This window comes from Erpetoichthys calabaricus, chromosome 4 (genome assembly GCF_900747795.2).
Source record: "Erpetoichthys calabaricus chromosome 4, fErpCal1.3, whole genome shotgun sequence".
In the NCBI taxonomy this organism is placed as follows: domain Eukaryota; kingdom Metazoa; phylum Chordata; class Cladistia; order Polypteriformes; family Polypteridae; genus Erpetoichthys; species Erpetoichthys calabaricus.
In genome coordinates, this window is record NC_041397.2 from 324,268,442 (window position 1) to 324,289,408 (window position 20,967).

The following is a 20,967-nucleotide window of genomic DNA, read 5'->3' on the forward strand; positions in this document are numbered from 1 at the left end:
AGGATGAAACTGAATAAAAGAATTTAAAGACGCTGAAAAGCAGATGCCAGTTTGTAGTGCACCCCCTGACTTCTAACAAGCGTAAAGGTTGCCTCCAGATTTATGTAGAAAAGAAGGAGCTATGCTTTTAAAATGAGGGTCAACATCTAAACCCTGCAGAACTTCCTCCCTGACACCCGCATATTAACAACAGCCCAGGAGAATACTTATGTAGATAAAACACATCCAACAAACACATTTATAAATATACCTTATTTACTATAATAACTACTTACAAATACAGAAAAGCAAAATAATGACAAAAGTACTAAACAAACCCCCATATGATGACATTAACAGTCCTGGAAAAAGTCCTTACTGTAGGTGATGAAAGGGGTTCTGGAAACTTAAACAATGCTTAAAGGATAGAAAGATGTGGTGAAAGTTTATTTTAATAACCTGCTTCAAAGAACTTGGACAGTGCTTACAGTCCTAACCACCAGAGTCCAGAAGAACAATAGTCTTCAGAGGCGCACCTCTTCACAAAGAGCATCGGGTGACTGGAGTAAGAAGGGAAAGAACTCACTGCTGTCCTTAAATCCAGTGGCTGAGCATCCATCCTCCAAGTTAACAAAAGGTTTAGGAGCTGTGGGTGGTGGACTCGATTGAACAGGTACAATCAAAACAGTCCCGCCACATCCTTCTCTCCTGGCTTTATCAGTACAGTGCATTCAAACCACAAACTCCAAATCACACAAGCACCCCGAACAACAGGCACAGACCCCAATTTACAGAGAGGAATCAGTGCCACCGGTATTCTTGTTCACATTTAACAATCAGTCATCAGGACATTTGTACACACAAATGAAACCCCCTATGTGACAACGAAAGTGACCTTCAGTGTGTAAGCTGGCAGTGTGAGGTGTACAAAATGTAAATCAGAGTGAGAAACGCAGGCTCTCAAAGGCAAAAGGGTGGGAGAGTGCGACAGGTAATGTGCTGTCTTATGGAGGTGCAGTAGTTAGTGGTCTGGATTTGAGTCCTGCACACAATGGGGGTCTGTGTGGCTGCTGCATGTTCTCCCTGTCTCTCTGTTTTTTTCTCTTGATTGGTTGGATTTTTCAAACCACACTCCAATTTGTGTCTTTTATTTATTTATTTATTTTTAAATTTTATTGATTTTATTGAAATCACGCAACATTCCATACAAATAGATACATTTTTACAAAAATAGGACTGAAAACAAATCAACCCCCACCCCTGAGAAAGAGAGCTAAGCCAGCAGAGTTAAACTTAAAGCTAATAAAAATAAGTAAGTAGATGAATGAATAAGTGACTAAAGATAAATGGAGAAGAAGAAAAAAGGGGAGAGAACCTGCTTCCTCAGTGCTTTAAAAGATCCATTACCCAACCCACTATATCCTAGCTACAGGGTCACGGGGGTGCTTTAAAAGCTTATTCTAAAATGTTATTGATGAGATCCTGACAGGTTTTGAAGAAGTTTTGCACAGACCCTCTAAGTGAGAATTTGATTTTTTTCCAGTTTCTACTTGTATAAAACATCAGTTACCCACTGACTTATAATAAGTGAGTTAGGATTCTTCCAGCTGAGCAAGATAAGTCTACGTGCTAATAGTGTAGTAAAGGCGATCACAGTTTAATAATAATAATAATAATTCTTTGCATTTATATAGCGCTTTTCTCACTACTCAAAGCGCTCAGCATTTGCAGGTTAAGGACCTTGCTGAAGGGCCCAGCAGACCAGAGTCCCTATTGGCGTTTACGGGATTCGAACCGGCAACCTTCCGATTGCCAGTGTAGATCCCTTGCCTCAGAGCCACCACACAGTTTGTTTGTCCTTCTCCACTTGAAGCCCCTCTGTAAGCCCACCAAACACAGCTGTTAGTGGATTAGGAGGGATTGTGATCTCAAGGCTGTCTGAAAGGCACTTAAAGATTTTGGTCCAGAATGATGTTAGTTTGGTACAGGCCCAGAACATGTGACCCAGTGTGGGCTGGGACTTGATTGCAGCGTTCGCAGGTTGGATCTTGCCCTGGAAACATTTTGGACAGTTTTAAGTGAGACAGATGTGCTTGATATATAATTTTAATTTGAATAATTGTATGCTTTGCACATATGGAGCTCAACTGATTTCTCTGCATTGCTACTTTCCACTCCTTTTCTGAGATACTGAGTGAGAGATCCTTTTCCCAATTTGTGTGTTAATTGACAGTTCTAAATGTCCCGGTGACAAAAGCACCTTTAATGGTTTCAACCCTGAGTTGAATTAAACAAGTCTGATTATGTATATCAGATTATTACTAAGTTATTACAGAGTACGTCATTACACAGTTTTCTGAAAAGTCTTTGTTCACAGGGTTTCCATTTACTAAAATACAAAATTGCATAAACTTCACCTCCATGTCATTTCACTGTCCTCTGTCATTTTATTAGACTTTTCTAAACTGCATTTGCTATGAAAAATTAAGTAAAGGCCCAACTCTAAAGAGGAGCAATGGAGGAGCAGGTAACAGTATGACAATGTGGCCCACAGTGGTCAACCTCCCTTGGTTTTCTTTCCACTCTAAGTTATCAAGCATTTCAAAAAGAGTCCAGTTCTCCATAAAAGCAATATATTGGGACCTCTGAAGTGAGCTTTGAACAAACCCAAAAGTCTTGTAGTGGTGCAAGAAGCTGTTTTTATTTTTTGAAGTCTTGACAGAAGAACCGAAAAGAAAAATACTGAAACTAGAAATAACAGCAGAATCGTGTGAAGTTTCTCTTCCAGATGAAATTGAGTGTTAAATGTTCTTCTTTACAGAAGGCCTCAATTGCAATGAGTACCCTCATAAACTCCTGCTAGCTGCCCTTTTCACTCAGTTACTTATCAAATGCATTTTATTTGTTGTGATTAGCATTATAAATATTGTAGACAAGCCAAACCACACTGCCCCCTAGAGTATTTAGGGACTGCTAATACTTTAGCTGAACATCCTCAACTCTTCTCATCGTCGTCATATCAGACAGCTGTAAGCCTTTTTTATCTCACTAATAAGTACAATTCTGGCTTCCAATTAAACAAATGGGCTCCCTGTAATCCCCCAGTTTAACAGAACCTTTCTCTTCTCTTGCCTTCAGGTTGGTCACTTTTTCGTCATTGTTCTCACTGTTCTTCTCAGGATACATTTCTTCTTGGTCATTCTGACCCACCTACCCGTTCTGCTGTCATTGTATGTCTCCTAAATTTTCTGGTGATGTTTGATGTGAGGTGGCCTATACTGCCTCCTAGAGTAATGGTGTGGGTATACATGGCACATTCTGGGAACTCACAGTGATGTTGTTCATTTTACTGATGTGTTTTATTGTCCTTTTGTAATCCGCTCTCTGGACAACAAAGTCATCTGACAGTTTAGATCATGAGGAGCTCTTACTGACCTGCTGGTAATGTGATGACAGTCCCTGAACTCTACCTAGAAATTTTAATACAAATGAAAACCTTCCAAATGCATTATTTACCATTTCCACTTTGGATAATACAAATCCTGCCCAAGTAGCAACTCTTTGCCTGTGATAAAGTAGAGACAATGGAGGAGACGTGTCAGCCATAGTGGTAAGAGTGTGGACAGAAGAGGTGAGAGGAGCCACAGGGCAGCTTGAAACTGAAGTGTTTTCATTGATTCAGCAGAGGGGTCCATTTCAGTAGTTTTTATCACAACATGGATGGAACAGTTGAGACTGTGAAGGAGCTGGGATTGATGTGCATTTACTTGATCATTGACAGGTGTACCAGACTGACTTTTGATCCCCTGATGTCCACAGCTCCTTCATCACGCTCCTTCTTTCTTTCCTCACTGCAGCTTTGACTCTGAAGTTTTCTAAAGTTATTAATGGATTCTCACATGAAGATCTCCTCAAGATCACGGAGTACTACATGCCTCAGCTGGCCTATGTAATGAACTTCAACATCAGCAGCGTCCTGCAGCTCCTGGTCACCAAGCGCATCCTCACCAATGATGAGGCAAAGGTAGGCTGTCTTCCTGTTACTGGTGTTTACTGGTCTTTGGGCCTTTCCAGTTTTTATTGACATTCCTGAAGATTAGATGGGTGGCAGCAGATGTGAATTTAAATGACAGAGTCACCATTGAATCTTGAGAGATAGTGAGGACTGACGATAGAGGAGATGTGCAGGTGTGTGTGGATGTCACGTTTGGGAAGTAAAGTCACAACAAGCGGTAGCTCCATGAAGCAGGCAGAGGGGAGATGTTCATGGGCTAAAGTACAGGCTGTGATCATAAGACCATAAGACAAGTTCATATGAAGGCCATTTAGGTCAAAATGGCTCATCAAGCCCAAGTCATTTAACATTCTGGAGGGTCCCAAAGACCTGCCATCTACCACACTGCTTAGTGACTCACACGATGTTATCTGTGGCTGTCTATGTGAAGTCAAATGTCCACATGTTTGTGTGAAACTCACCATCAATGGTTTTCAATGGCATTCTAGTTGAACGAGTCATGTTAAAGAAACAGCTGCTGTCCACCAAACTCGGTCCCTTCATCATTTTGAACACTTTCATGATGTCACCTCTAAATCTCTGTCTGGTACCACTAAAGAGATTCAGCCCAACATCCCATGAGCCTTATAAGTCACTTGTGTTTGTGTATGTAATATTTTACGCCACATGTGTGACACTTCAGCAGTTACATCAAACTTCATCTGGCTATGTCCTCTCCTCGGCCCTCTGCTCTTCTGTATCTCCAGGCTTCCCCTTGGCCAGGTATTTGTAGTGTTGGATTGGGTTGTCATTTTTATGCAAATGACACTCAAATCTATGTCAGTGTTAAAAATTAAAGTTCATCAGAGCTTCCTCAGCTCACAATTTGCCTCAGTGAAATGAAAACCTGGATGGAATTTAACTCTTTAAAATGAAAGCGTAACAAAAGTGAAGTCCTGCTATCTGGCACTAAAGCTCAGCTAAAGAACATGATGAGCTCCTTCTCAATCACCCTTGGTCATGACACCATCAGATCTTCTTTTTCTGCCAGGAGTCTTGGTGTCCTTTTTGTTTACTCCTTTTCTTATTCCACTCACATAAACCACATTATTTAACTTTCCTACTTTCACCTCTGTCACGTATCCCATGTTCGCTCATTCCTCTCCTCTTCTCATGCTGAAACACTCATTATCATGCATCGACTAATGAAACTCCCAGCTCCTAGGTGCCCCTTCTAATCTGTTATCACAGCTCCAGTTGATTTAAAACTCTGTTTCCAAAGTCCTGACACAGACCACAACAACAAGCAGATGACAGCCATCTTGCTACACCTTCACTGGCCCCCTGTGTCTTACAGGACTAAATCTTAAAGTCTATTAATCCACTCTAATAAAAAAATGTCTGTCTGTCCGGTTGGTATGTCCCTGTCATTCTAAAAGATGCTGCATCACAAACAGTTTTGGTAATAAAATGCATCGCATTTGTCATTCCAACAGATGGCACATCACATACATTAACACTCCTTTTATGAATCCTATACCAAATGGCATATTACAGAGACATATGCCTTGCATTGTGCACTCCAAACATTAACACTGATTGTCTGCATTAATTACTTAGACTACAACATGTTTTAGATGGTTAGCACAACTCGTAACCATCACTAGGCTCTTGTCTGCCTACTAAAGTCCACTTGTTGTGCCCCACACTAACCCGCGCTCTGTGGGTGACAGAGCCTTCAGCTGTAAAGCAACCGGACTGTGGAAGAACCTCCCTAAATTAATGAGATCTCCTGACAGCACTCATTCTTAAAATAAAACAACTTCAAACATATTTGTTCAGGAAGGCATTTATCTTTGAAATATGGAGATGGGGCACCTCGTGTATAAATATAGGGTACATAGTGAATGGTGACTCCCGTATATTATGAGGATTGTCTTTAAATAAAAAGAAAGAAAAAAGAGCAATAGGCTGTATGTCAGTGTTACTCCATTGATAAAGTCCTTTCTGGTTGGAGTCCGCTGACTGCCGGCTTCTTGGTGGTGCCAGTTCTTATGGAGTCATTGATAGGAAGAGGCGGGGTTATGAGCAGAAGAGGAAGTGACATCACAGCTCTTTGTGCCGTCAATCTTCTGTCCTGAGGATGAGAAAAGTGAAAATCATGAGAATGACAGCGCCACCTCCCAGCTCGGAGTAGAATTACCATTGTTAAGTGAGCCCTGAAACAGTGACAGTGGTTAGTTAACTGGTGTCTCATAATTAGCTTAGAATAACTTCAGGTTTCCAGTAAGGAGACTAAGGCTAATTTGTCAGTTGTCCATATTTGACTGGTATAACTTACTAAAAATAAGCATTAAGCCACATTATAAAAGAAAACCCCTCTATTTGTGTGAGGCAAACGTTATATGGCTTTTGAGAGAGGAAGATGAGGCCAATGAAATGGAAGGAAGACACGCAGCTTTTAATAGGAGAAGGCAATGTTGGTATGAATGAGAGAGCAGGCACAGGCCATTCTGAAGGTGCACTGAAACATCATGATGTCTGAATGAAGAAGAGGAGAAGGGCTGTGCCTTGAAGGTGGTGCAGACTTTTAAAGATCAGCTCAGTTGGCTTAAGAAGAACAAACTCTTTAAACTATGTGGACATCTCTATACTGAACCAAAACTTGCTTTTATTGACATTGATTTGATCTGCGTGATAACAGAAAGGAGCCGGTGGCCAAGGCTTCAGGTGTCACAAATGATGGCAGTGGTGCCGCAGTCCATTCTTTGGTTGGGCGTCTTGTAGTTGAGGATGGACAAGGCAAGTGAGGAGACCACCACAGGGTTAAACCATGCAAATAGGTGCTAAGATTATTAACAACAATGTCATTGTGCAAAAGGTGCAAAGAGAGAAATCAATAATGAATAATGAAATAAATATATTATATTCTTAAAAACAAAAGGTTGTCCAGTCATAAAAGCAATAAATAAAAGCACATTAAAATCCGCAGGAGAAATGTCCAAACAGTCCTTCACAGAGCAGCAGCCCATCCAGCAATCTCCTTACAGTCCGTGGATGAGGCCTTGTCACATCATGGTCACTCACCTGATGAATCCACTAGTGACTCATTGCTCACCCCGTCCACTCCTTCCTCATGCATCTTTGCCACCATTTTTATAAGTTTTCAATCTCCCTCAAGTGTCCTCCTGCCTTTCCTTCACCACATTGGCATCCTAGGTAATTCCATCGTATTCGGGCTCCTGGGCAGTCGCTCTTCATCACCTCAGTGGTCTGAACCCGGTCCCCGCTCATCACTGAGCAGACCTGCTCCTTCTGAAGGCACATCTGTATCATTATGTCAAACATTTCTCTGACTACTCGCTTTCACCCTGATCTTCCTTGTCTCCCTCTTCATCGATTGATTGGTCCAATCCCTTTTTCTCTTCTCCTCTCCATTTTATTTTTTTTTTTCAGGTGCCCCCTTTATAAACTTCTTGCTGAGCTGCTCTTAATACTCTCGTGAAGCTGTGACACGTGTGGTGGTGTTAATCATCTTGACTGAATGTTACATGTCACACATACAACAGCGTGACTCCTCTCAATCAGCGCGACTCCCTGCCCCCCCCGAGTACATTATCACTTCAATATTAATAAACACTGATGGCAGCACAAAATATGTAACATGTTGTCAAACAAATGTATTAATTCCTGAGCAGAGGGATGTTTCTTAAGCAGAATAAAGTGAGTTGCCTTTGAATATCTCTGTACTTGTTGTTAATACAAAACAAAATTGACAATCAAGACGAGATTTTTAATTTTTTAAGCAGCAACAAGTAAAAGTGGGAAATGGAGAAAGCAATGAGATAATGGAGAATGAGACTCAGGCCAGGAAACTGAAAGAAGCACACCAGACCCAAACATCAAGGCACAAAACAAAAGTCAAAGTCAAACAAAAACAAGAAAAGCTTCTTATACTTACTAAGATTCTTTTAGTGTTTCCAAATGGCACATGTCTTCTCAGACCTGGCTTTAGCTACAACAAACAGCTCCACTCATTTTAAAAAATAACCCATCACACCGAAAGTCTTCCTCTGCTTCCTTACTGGCAGTGGCCCATCACACTGACACCAGTCATTCCCCCAGGGTCCTGAGCTGTGCTGGATTGCAGTAAACCAGCTGTTGAACCGGGGGGGGGTTTGTCAGATGAGGTGGTCTTTTACACGATTCCACACATCTCTTTTGATGGTTGGCCACCAAGCGACAGCTAAAATCTTTTTGATGGCTTTGAATCTCCACAGGTGATCAGTCAAAGGCGTATCATGAAAATACTTCAGGAACTCTGAGATGATGGCCTCAGGGATGACAAGTTGAAAACAATCACCCCCTAATTTATATGGAATCTACTAGTCAAACACTCCCTGGAGTTCCTTAAAATGAATACAACAAGTCCTTTCACCTGAGTGCTCCTTCGTCCGAACAAACAGAGGGCTATGACCCTGGACCTTAGAAATGTCTTGTAAGTGGCTCCATTAACCAGGACAACACATTAGGCACTGCATTTCCACATCCCTTTCAATGGTGTACCTGGAAAATAAATTATTATAGTTGTGAAAGATAGCCCGGCCACAGACAGACACGACAACACAGCATCCACAACACACATGTCTGTTTACAATAATATTTACATGTATTTACACAGTCCAGTCCTTGGTTCTCCTGGCCACCTCCACTCCTGTCTTGCAAGCTCTGTCCTCATCCACCCGACTGCAGCCCTCTGAATGGAGTGAGGCGGCCCCTTTTATCCTGTCCTGGATGTGCTCCAGGTGCCTGATGATGAACTTCTGGCAGCATTCCCCAGTGTGGCAGAAGTGCTGCCCTTCCACCCGGAAGCACTCTGCGCATAAACCATTCCTGGGGCCTCATGTATAAACGGTGCGTACGCACAGAAATGTTGCGTACGAATGTTTCCACACTCAAATCACGATGTATAAAACCTAAACTTGGCGTAAAGCCACACACATTTCCACAGTAAGTCATACCTTGGCATACGCAATTTCTCCCCTCGGTTTTGCAGACTGGCGGCACCCAGCATCAAAGCAGTGCTACTGTTCCTGTGTGGTCACCCTTTCTTTCTTAGCTCCACATTCCCGACGCGGCTTTATAAATACACTGAAATTAACTGCATATTGTTTATTAGTGTAATGCATCTGATTGTAATTAACCTGTAGCAATATAATGGTCCAGGGAATAGCCATAGTATTCCAAATACCAAAACTGATTTAGCGTTGTTACTCTCACTGCATCTTGTTCTTCATTTTGCTGCTCCCGTTAAGCGGATCATCTTTTTCCATATTACTCTCACTGCACCACTCGGAGTTTTTATATCACTGTATCTGAGTGTGAATCACAGCAGCAGCTGATTGGAAAGAGAATTATCGGTATACAGTTTCAAGTACACACTACCTCAACCACGGCAAAAAGCGTCAAAGCCTTTCCTGTATGGACCTCGCGTTTCAGAAACAGTTTCATCCCAAGAACTATAAACGCACTCAATCAGTCCATCAAGTGCTCCTTGTAGAACTGTTTGTACTTATAAGTACAATCACCTCACTGTAAACTTACACTACAGTTATAATATTGCACAATCTGCGCTACTTTATAAAGCGCGTATGATGACAATATAATTTTTAAGATGAAATGTAGCAAAATATGTTGCTTATAGTATACAGATAAAACTTTAACTTCATTTAAATAATCTGTATTGTTAATAATTAAACATGTGAGGACACGGTGCCGCAGCGCTAGCTAGTTCATGGATAGCTCCTGCCTTGCGCTGTATTATTGCTGGTGCTGACGCGACACTGGAAGGATAGACGAATAGAATAATTAAACATGTACTACGAAGATATTTCAATGTTCCTTAAAAGTTTTGAAGAATCGGCGTTCTAAGCTTACAGATGGCTTAATGTCTATTACAGAGCTGATTGTGTGGCGATTGGGTATTTGGAGAAAGAAAAGTACGTTTGAAAGAGACAGTACTTCTGTAATAAATTATTTCATCGAAGGTCGCACATGGCGCAGCAAGCCTCTTGCGTGAGATATGAACAATCACTGCGCCACCGTGTTCCCATGTTTAATAACATGCTTTCATTGCTATCATCATGAAAATGATATCACGTATACATCTCAGTATTTTAATTATTCAGAGAGCTGTAATATCTCGAATGTAATAGATTATGTGTCCTGTCGGAGAAAGAGAAAGAACGGAAGCACGTAGTGATTCACGCACATAGAGCACATAGAAGATCACATACAGAACAAAGCATTTAACGTGCTACTTGAGAAACTAGTAAAATAAACGATTTTAAGATGAAGTTTATGATGTTCTACTTTAATGGCAAAATAAACTATGTGATTAAAGTGGAAATTTCGAGATTAAAGTTGACATTTCGTGCTTTTTTCCCACTGTGTGCCTATTTTTTTTCTGTACCCTGATAAGCTTTCATATGACACTCAGACGGTGGGCTACGACTCACCTTTTCATGGCGACTTTGATATGTGATTTCTTTTTTATTTCGGGCACTGTGCGACTTTGTGAACTTGAGCTTTCGAGTTTCTCCGACACTCTGTCACTCGATCAACTTCCTTTTGTTGATTATCCCACTGTTTAAACCAACAAATAGTACGTTTTTCCTTTGCCTCCACTTGGTATTCGCTGAAATTCTTATATTTTCTCCTGTGCTTTTCCCATTGTCTTTTCACAGAAGGCTATTTATATTGATTTGCATATTCAAAGAGGCGTAATTCTGGGAGGAGTTGGGGCGGGACAGAAGGCGCGTGCACGTGCGTTACTTTTCATGCTGATCGGGATTTATGTAGTGGAAGAACGTGAAATTTTGCGTGCGCACAGATTCCTGCATCTGGATTTTTCTGTGCGTACGCACAATCCCGCTTTTGTGCTTACGCCATGTTATAGTGTGAGTTCTACGTACGGCGTTATACATGAGGCCCCTGGTCTGTCAGCACTTCTTGGTGTCCCGGCAGTGCTATCCCCCAGGGATCAAGGACCAGCCGGGTACCCAGGGAAAAGAAGTGCCACTCTCCTGGTTCCTCTTTCCTCCAGGCATCCCAGCGGGGCAGGGTTCCTGGCCATCTATCACATAGTCTTAAAACTTACCTGGCAATTAAAAGCCCATGTCAGAGCACAGGGGTCAGTGATGACATCATCCATGGTTCCTCTAAATACTTCTGTTCTGTTGTGAAATAATTCAGCTCCAGAGCCCAATGAGATCATGAAACGCAGCTGATTACCTTTTCTTGTCTATCCTCACACTGCATTAGCACGACTCCCCGAGCCTAAGGTCAATTGCATCGTTTATATCTCGAAGAAGAGCTGAGGATTTTATTACAAGGTTCTTAAGCTTCTAGAAAGACTTCTGACATGATAAGCTGGTACAAAGGGGTCAGAAAGTAAGCCAAACAAGGAGTACATTTGTGAAACCACTCTCTCATTTCCAAAAAATGCTGTAACTTTTTTTTACTTCTGTAGGATCAGAAGTTTCGATGGCCTCCACCTTCTCCCTGTCCACATGAACCCCTGCATCAGACACCACATTCTCCAGGAAAACTAACAGAAAATTAGCAGAAAAATTAGCCCATTCCAGGATAGAGAATCCAAGTTGAAGTCTCACAAGTGTTGGTGCAGATTTGGAGAAAAAAATGATGATATCATCTACTGTATATACAGTAATCCCTCACTTATCGCGGGAGATAGGTTCCAAGGCCAACCGCGATAACTGAATTTCCGCGAAGTAGGGACACCATATTTATTTAATTATTTAACGTGTATTTGGACGTTTTTAAACCCTCCCTGTATTGTTTACAACCCACCCTTTACTCTATTAATAACAGGGACAACTGCTGAGCAATATGAAATCGGTATATAAGTTTACACTTACTGTATAGCGAAGTACACGTAGCTATATATGACGTGATGATAGTGATGAATATGCTGCGCAGTAAAAATGATGACACTTGCCTAATGCCTGACTTTATTGAAAAGAAACAGGCTCGCAGGCTCGCTCTCAGCTACACACGCACTCTCGCTCTCTCTCTCTCTCTCTCTCTCTCATTCTCTCTCTCTCAGCAGCATGTGAGCCCCCCCTCCCCCCTCTCCTCTCAGCTGCACACGCACTCTCGTGCTCTCTCTCTCTCTCTCTCTCAGCAGCATGGGAAACTGGCTTGTTCATATACCGAGTGTGCGTTCGTGAACCGAGGTTCAACTGTATATTTAAAAACCCGCGAAGTCGTGAATCCGCGAAAAGTGAACCGTGAAGTAGCGAGGGATTACTGTACACATAACAGCATTTTCAATTGATGACCTCAAAACCTGTCCCATTAACTTTTGAAAAGTGTCCCCTGCATTTTTAATCCAAAGGGCATTGCACAGAAATGGAGGAATCCCTCTGATGTCACTACTGCAGTTTTTCCTATGCTATTCTCATTCATCTCTACCTGCCAACATCTTGATTGTAAAGTGCAGAGGGCTAAAAATTAGGGTTCCAGGCATGGACTCTCAAACATCATGTACCAAAGACATGGCATAGACATCCAGGGGTGTTTTAGCATTTAATGCCCATAGTCTACACAACACCTATAGGGGCCATTAGGCTTTGACCTACAGGTGACTCCCAAGCCGAGGAAGAAGATCTTAAAATCCCCTCCTTTTACACCTTAGTCACACTGTATTTTATGATTTGATTTTTCATGGGAGAAACTCTGTGCTGTTTTTCTGGGTTTCTAGGTTGTCTGTAACACCTGCTTGGTTCACTTAGTATCATGAAAAGTGTCACTGAGTCACATAAATGACAATCAGTGCTGATATATGTTACACTGAGAAAGATTTGGGAACTCAGGTGAATATTAAACCCTAAATTACCTCAAGCACTACACTCCTGAAACATCACAACACAATCACCACAATAATCCTATGAGAAGCAGAACTGCATTGAAGGACAAAATTCAGTATCCTAGCTTGAAATCAAAATGTCACTTACCGTCCCCTTTACAAGTACAGTGATCCCTCGCTATATCGCGCTTCGCCTTTCGCGGCTTCACTCTATCGCGGATTTTATATGTAAGCATATTTAAATATATATCGCGGATTTTTTGCTGGTTCGCGGATTTCTGAGAACAATGGGTCTTTTAATTTCTGGTACATGCTTCCTCAGTTGGTTTGCCCAGTTGATTTCATACAAGGGACGCTATTGGCAGATGGCTGAGAAGCTACCCAACTTACTTTCTCTCTCTCTCTCTTGCGCTGACTATCTGTGATCCTGACGTAGGGGGTGTGAGCAGGGGGGCTGTTCGCACACCTAGACGATACGGACGCTCGTCTAAAAATGCTGAAAGATTATCTTCACGTTGCTACCTTCTGTGTGCAGCTGCTTCTTGAAGCGACATGCTGCAAAAGCTCAAAGGGCACGTATTGATTTTTGACTTTGTTTTTCTCTTTCTCTCTCTCTCTCTGCTCCTGACGGAGGGGGTGTGAGCTGCCACCTTCAACAGCTTTGTACCGGCGGTGCTTCGCATACTTAAAAGCCAAACAGCCCTATTGATTTGTCTGTTTCTGACATGCTCTGCTCCTGGCGCGCACTCCTTTGAAGAGAAGATATGTTTGCATTCTTTTAATTGTGAGACAGAACTGTCATCTCTGTCTTGTCATGGAGCACAGTTTAAATGAAGCTCCTCACTGACCTCCTGACTTCTTTCCACCTTCCACTTCCTAGTTATCCTTAGTTTTTCCAACAATCAGCTCACACAGAACATTTTCCATATAATGTTGGGTCGTTCCTTTAATTGCAGAGAGAGGCAGACTATAAATCCAGGGGACTGCATACAGAAACATTCATCAGGCAGACCGTATTAGTGAGACAGTTAACTACAATTTTCCCCAATAAATAACATTTCTGTTTTTATGCATTCAGAGACAAGTCGCTCTCATCCATCCACTCCTCTAACTCACTGACACAATTCATGAAGGACACCATTGGAGAAATGTCATTTGGTCTAAATGGAAGGAACAGCTGAGAAATCTAATCAACAAGCTGGTTAAATCTACAGATCACACCAAACTGTGTGGAAGGGCAGATGATGGAGAATCAGCAGAATTGTTACAGAGGGACTTGAACAGCACACTGGCTCGAGCAGATTTGCGGATGATGAAATGTAATATTACACGTATCACATGTGGGAAGTAAAAATGTGGGGTTTAAATGCACAATGGAGGGTTTGAAACTTGAAAGTACCACTCATGAGAAGGTCCTGGGAGTCGCAGTGGACTCATCACCATCTACGTCAAGATGGTGGACAGAAAACATTAAAATACTGAAGTGCTGTTGTCTAAAAGCAGACAGCAAAACTATGAGTGAAGTGAATTGTGATAAGTTGTTAACCAAATGAGGAGCTGTCGCCAGAACAAGGACCCTAAAACCATGAACTTAGGTGAGAAATGGATACTGTGAGTTAGAACATTAGAACAATCTAGACAAGAACAGGCCATTCACACCAACAAAGCCCGCCAGTCCTATCCACTTAATTCTTCTAAAATAACATCGTCAAGTTTTTTTATTGATTTTATTGAAATCACACAACACTCCATACAAATAGATTATTTTTTACAAAAATCGGATCAAAAATAAATCAACCCCCCTCCCTGAGAAAGAGAGCTAAGCCAGCTAAGTCATTTTGAAAGTCCCTAAAGTCTTACTGTCCACTACACTCGTTCTTTGTGTAAAGAAAAACTTCCTAATGTTTGTGTGACATTTCCCCTTCACAAGTTTCCAACTGTGTCCCCGTGTTCTTGATGAACTCATTTTAAAATAACAGTCTCGATCCACTGGACTAATTCCCTTCATAATTTTAAACACTTCACTCAGGTCTCCTCTTAATCTTCTTGGCCTGGAGACCCAAACTGCACACAGGACTCCAGATGAGGCCTCACCAGTGTGTTTTAAAGCTTGAGTAGATCCTCCTGTGACTTGTAGTCCACACGTCAAGGCACTGAATAACCTGACATTCTGTTAGCCTTCTTAATGGCTTCTGAACACTGTCTGGAAGTCAATAGCTTAGAGTCCACTATGACTCCTAAATCCTTCTCATAAGGTGGACTCTCGATTTCAGACCGCCAATTGTGTATTCATATCTAACATTTTTACTTCCTATGTGTAATTCTTTACATTTACTGACATTAAATTTCATCTGCCACAAATCTGCCCAAACATGTCTGCTGTCCAAGGCATTCTGTGATGATATAACGGATTCCAAATTATCTGCCAATTGATCTTGAATATCCCTGTTAGCACCACCTTTTGGAGAGTTTCACTCCATGCAGGCTGCTCACCTCTCCATTCACACTCTGATTCTCTGCCTTTTCATTTTACATGTCGTCAGTTCTCGTCACACCAGGCTGATGTTTTCCTCTCTTTGATTTCCTTTCCTTTGGACAGATCAGCTTCATCTAAGGCCTCCATCACTCGTTTATTAGATTCCAGGCTCAGGTTTGAGGTTTATTTATCTGTCAGTAAAGTTTAAAATTCAATTGTTGTTTAAATGTTTACACAGTTGGGCCTCAACTGAATGTTTATTGTCAGAGTAAGAAGAAAATTAAAGATAATCCAATGAAGATGTGAAATGGCATCACTGACAAGACAGGAGAGATGATGACATTCTTTATGTGAACACCATGGCAGATGATTCAGTTTAAATGATCAGCACTGGTCACCCAGTGGTCATCTCTAAACTAGACATCTGCTCACTCCAATGTCTTTCAGAGAGTCAAAGTCAAAGAAGACTCTGAGGGGACACCAGGTGTGGAGTTCTTCATTGGTGAGGTGATGAAGAAGGACAAAGCAGTGCTGGTCAGCCTGTGGGAGGCACTGGCTGAAGAATTTGCAAGATGTCCATCACCAAATGTGAAAGGAATCCTGGATGAGGTGACCGAGTGGGGTGAGTTACTGGTCTCATTTTATTAAAGTCACTGTGGTCTCATCACTGTCCACACACATACGGTAAGAGCAGGATGTAGAAACACCATGCACAATAAGACCTCCCAGCTCAATTAGTAGACGTGTTCCAGCAGTCTGGCGGGGACCACCAAAGGGAGCTCTAGACAGACAGCCCCAGATGTTTGGTGAGGTTATGTCTGGCAAGAAAGTGCTACAAAGGAGAGTGAGAAAGACTTTGGAAGAACTGCAGGAATCAGACCTAAAGAGGCCATTGACCACTGGTCCAGTAAGCCTGGAGTTATGGGAGTAATGGTGGACAAAGGGGTGACTGGCAGGAGGAAGAGGGGCCTGAGTGTTTAAGTAATCAGAAGGTATTTAAGTGTATGATGAAAGTGAAGGAGCCTTCACACAAGCCAGAAAGACCACCATCTGTTGAATAAGGTGGGCCCGGAGGGGCTCCTCTATTTTGTCACTTTTGTGTCTTTTGTTGTTATTATTTGAACTCCTACCACCTTTTTCATGTTTATTTGGGTCTCCCTGGTTATTTTCTGGGTTCTGGGTGTGCTACAGCAGCCCCTCCAGTTCAGAAGACCACTAAACTCACTTCTAAACCATTCAAAACTATGGAAACTGTAATGGAAAATCACATTAGAGCATTTAGAGGACATGATGATAATCCACTAGACAACAACCAGTTTATGATGGGAAGATCCTGATGAGGCAATCTGTGAGCCCACAGCCTCTTCTGCACTCCATGGATTTGCTCCTTCTTTGGTCCTCCATGTCCTGAGTTACTGATAGCTGAGTGGACAAAGTGGACACTCAGTACTGACCTGACCTTCTGTCCTGTTTTAAAGATCCAATCAAGGAAGCGGCTTGATGGCTCTGCTCTTTGAACTTTTATACTCAGTCAAAATAATAATAATAATAATAATACACTTTATTTATATTGCAGCTTTTTTACACACAAATGTTAACAAATTGCTACTCAACAATCAAACTGATCACACCATCACATCTTGACTCTCTCCCAGTTAATTAAAAGCAGTTTAAGATCACAAAGTCCTCAATTTCTCCTCCATGTTCATCTTCTTGTCATTCACTTCATTCATTCATTTCACTCATCCGCTTATTCCAGCTGAGGGTTTTGGGGGTCAGACAGTCCTGATGGCTTCAGTCTTAAGGTGGGAGTGAACCCTGGACGGACAAGAGCACATTAATGATCTGTGTATGGTGTTTGTTATTGATGATATCACATTATTAATTTTTTAAGGAATTTTCTGATTTTATTGATATTTTGGAGATGTCGTCTTGTTCCTCATTTGATTTTATGGACACTTTGGACACTTTGCTGTATTGCTCAATCTATGATCAGCACGCTATGCATAGCTGCACGATGTGATGGTTACATGACAAGAGATAACATTGTGGTTCAGAATCTCATTTGGATTTACTTTGGTTTCTTGTACTCCGTTGTTGTACTTTTCTGAATGAACTAACATTTAGTGTGCTGACCTTTTCAAACTTCTTTGGCTCTTCTCCTGCTAAAGCCCTAATAACGGCATCCTTGATCTTGTCCACTCTGACTATACAGACTGTCTAAGTGGTGCAGCTTATTAGCTTCTTTCAAATACAATATGGCAGACCCCACTCCTGCACCCAGCCACACAGGAACAGTTTGGTGTCTGCAATTCATTTAAGCTGCACATCATTAGGAAGGTTCCAGGGCTCACTGTGTGGAGTTTACTTGCTCTCCTTGTGTCTCCAGGTTCTCCAGTTTGTACCCACAGTGCTTAACCTTCAATGGATTGGCACCATGCCCAGTTGTTGTTCCTGCCTTATACCCAATGATTACCAGGAGAGGCTCCAGCTTCCCCACAACTCAGGCCTGGATAAGCAGGTTAAGAAAATTGATGGATGGAAAGATGGATGGATTAGTGAATCATAAGTATGTGGTAGTAATTCAGGAGTACCCAAGAGAAAGACCAACAAAGACACAGGGAGAGCAGGCAGACCCCCCACAGACAGCGGGCACATCTTGGACTCTGATGTATGAAGCCAGCAGTGCACACAAACTCTAAATGATTTTCTTCTTTAAGGATGTGAAGCCTTGGAAAAAATCAAATTTTCAGTTAGAGGATCTGTACAAAATTTTTTCAAAACATGGCAGGATTTAATCAATATTATTTTAAAATAAGAGAATTAACTATTATTGCATTTAACTCCCTTCTCCATCTCTTATTTATATAGATATTTACTTCTCCCCTTCTTTTGTCTAATGTTGCCTTATTAAAAAGCTTAAAGAAATTTTCCTTTAGCTAAGCTCTCATTCTCAGGGGTGGGGTTTGATTTGTTTTCAAATTTGTTGGGTTATAAATTGATCTGTTTGTATGGAATGATTACAATGAAAATTAATAAAATAAAAATATTAATAAAAAAAAAAAAAAAAAAAAAAAAAAAAAAAAAAGGATGTGAAGCCCCCCGAGAACTACTGATGCTTGTGTTTATCTCCTCTGTGTTTATTCCCAGGACTGGACCTCTTGAAGGAGATCCAGGCCAGCGCCCAGTCACCTCCCCTTGAGCCTCATATTAAAGGTAAGTGGTCCTCATGTCTCTGGTCAGTTGCCCCTCCACTCCTGTACTCATGCTGTCACCTTACTTGTTCTCATTTTGACTTTCAGACCTCCATGAGACACACAGACTCACCGTGTCTGAATCCACAAGACCCCTGGATGATCAGCGCCCATCTGGAGATCCACACAAGGGAGCAGTGGGCCTTGAGACTCAATACACAGAGCTGATGGTCATCAAACAGGACATTAAAGATGAACTGGCAAAGGATGGGAAGACTCAGGAAAGACTTGAGGAAGAGGGAACAACAATGAACTGTGAGCGAGTCTGGACTGAGCATCTGTTTAAGAGAAGACCTAAAAGTAAAACACCCTTCAAAATCATAGTGGTCAGTGGGGTGGCAGGCATCGGGAAGACCTTCTTGGTCCAGAAGATCATGTCTGACTGGGCCAGAGGCACTCAGTACCAGAGGTTTGCGTTTGTGTTTCTGTTTAACTTCAGGGAGCTCAACCTCCTGAACAACGAGCCACAGATGTCTCTGACCGCACTGATTGAAAGGCACTATAAACATCTCACTCATGACAAACTAATAGAAATCCTGCAGAAACCTGAATCTCTGCTCTTTATACTTGATGGGCTGGAGGAATACAAACACAAACTGGACTTCAAAGACAGTCATCTCTGCTCAAGGCCAGATGATGAGGTGCCTGTCCACATCCTGGTCACCAGTCTGGTCAGTCAGACATTACTGAAGGGCTGCTCAGTCCTGATAACAAGCAGACCAACAGCTCTGGAGTCCCTGGACATGGAGAGAGTTGATGGATTTGTAGAAATTGTAGGATTCTTCCCTGAACAAAGACTGATGTACTTTAAGAAGTTCTTTGGTGATGCTGATGTGGGCACCAAGGCTCTTCAGTGCATGGAGGGTAACATCATCTTGTACTCCATGTGCGTCAGCCCCTCGTACTGCTGGATTATCTGCTCTGCACTGAAGAGCCACTTCATGACACCTGAAGAAGAGCGAGGAGCTGCCCCCAGAACTGTCACTGAGATCTTTGTGATGTTCCTTCACAACATTCTGACCAATCACAGACAAGAAGATGAGGACCAAAGAAGGATTCTGATCAGTCTGGGAAAGATGGCTTATTATGGGGTGGACAACAGGACTCATGTGTTCAATAAGAAACAGGAGATGTCCACCTTTGGTCTGCAGCCAGTCCAGTCCTCTTCGTTCCTCTCTGGCTTTCTGCACAGACAAAGCACTCTGGAGCACACGACGTACACCTTCTACCAGTTCACCCTGCAGGAGTTCATGGCCGCCTGCTCCTTCCACCTCGATCCATCAGGGGGTGTCGAGGAGCTGCTGAAGAAGCGAGACTCGTGTAAAGGGGGCCGATTTGAGATTGTCACTCGATTCCTGGCAGGTCTGGCTTGGTGTCCTGTGCTTAAAATGGTGGAGGGAATTCTGGGGGAGTTTGAGGGGACGACCACACAGCGGATACAGGAGTGGGTGAAGCAGAAAGCTAAACAGGCGCTACGAGGGGGAGATCAAAGTGAAGCTCTGCGAGTTTGTCACTGGCTCTATGAGACTCAGAATGAGGAGGTGATCAGAGACACCACTGGGAAGGACTTAGAGATGAACTTTAGAAGTATGACTTTATCTCCTCCGGACTGTGCTGTGCTGGCCTCTGTCATCAGCTGCTGTGGAGAACTTAAGGAACTTGGCCTATCAGGCACACCTGTGACCCCCAAGTGCATCAGGAGACTCACAAAGGGGCTTAGCTGCTGCAGTGAAGTCAGGTGAGTGATGCGACTTTGACGAGTTCAGTTTTATCTGTCAGTGATGGCACTTTATGTAAATGAGAGTCACTGGGGGCACTGAGCTCCAATGTCATAGGACCTTCTAATAAGCCCCACCCCACTCAACAGGAAGTGATGTCACACTGATAATGACATGCTAGCTATGTTGCCTCGTTTTCCGTGACCCATTAAAACACACTTGACCTTACGGTGTCATCGCTGTGTCAGACTCTTTTGGTCATTAAAGCAGACAATGAGGGGACACCACTGGGGTCAACAAGCAGACTGAACTCCGTTTATTAACTCATTGATTACACTGAGCTGATGACTGATCTGTAATTAAACTGTGCCACTACCTTTGTGCTAAGCCAGACCCCTACTCAGACTGTAGGTGGCACTACTGTCACCTCATCTGTAGTCTGGTGTGACATTCAGGTCACAGCAGAGGAGAGCAGCACAAGTGCATCATGGGATTGAAGGGCTTGTGTGACCGTGACAGGCTCAGGGAGTTCAGCCTTTTGAGTCTCGAGCAGAGGACGCTAAGTGGGAACCTCATTGGGGTCTTCTGAATTCTCAAAGTTGTCCATCACGCTGATTCAGTTAAACTTTGACTGTGTGTGTGAATTGCGTCTTCTC

General features: G+C 42.4%; 1 protein-coding gene across 1 annotated transcript in view; it reads left to right on the forward strand.

Moving 5' to 3' along the window:
• The window catches only part of LOC114643523 (NACHT, LRR and PYD domains-containing protein 3-like), a 179,471-nt gene that overhangs the window by 57,478 nt on the left and 101,026 nt on the right, over nt 1–20,967 (forward strand). Inside the window, exons 8-11 of the mRNA XM_051926729.1 lie at nt 3,837–4,003; nt 15,787–15,961; nt 18,490–18,555; nt 18,642–20,331. Coding sequence (XP_051782689.1) covers nt 3,837–4,003; nt 15,787–15,961; nt 18,490–18,555; nt 18,642–20,331 — 2,098 coding nt within the window. The remainder of the gene's footprint in view (nt 1–3,836; nt 4,004–15,786; nt 15,962–18,489; nt 18,556–18,641; nt 20,332–20,967) is intronic.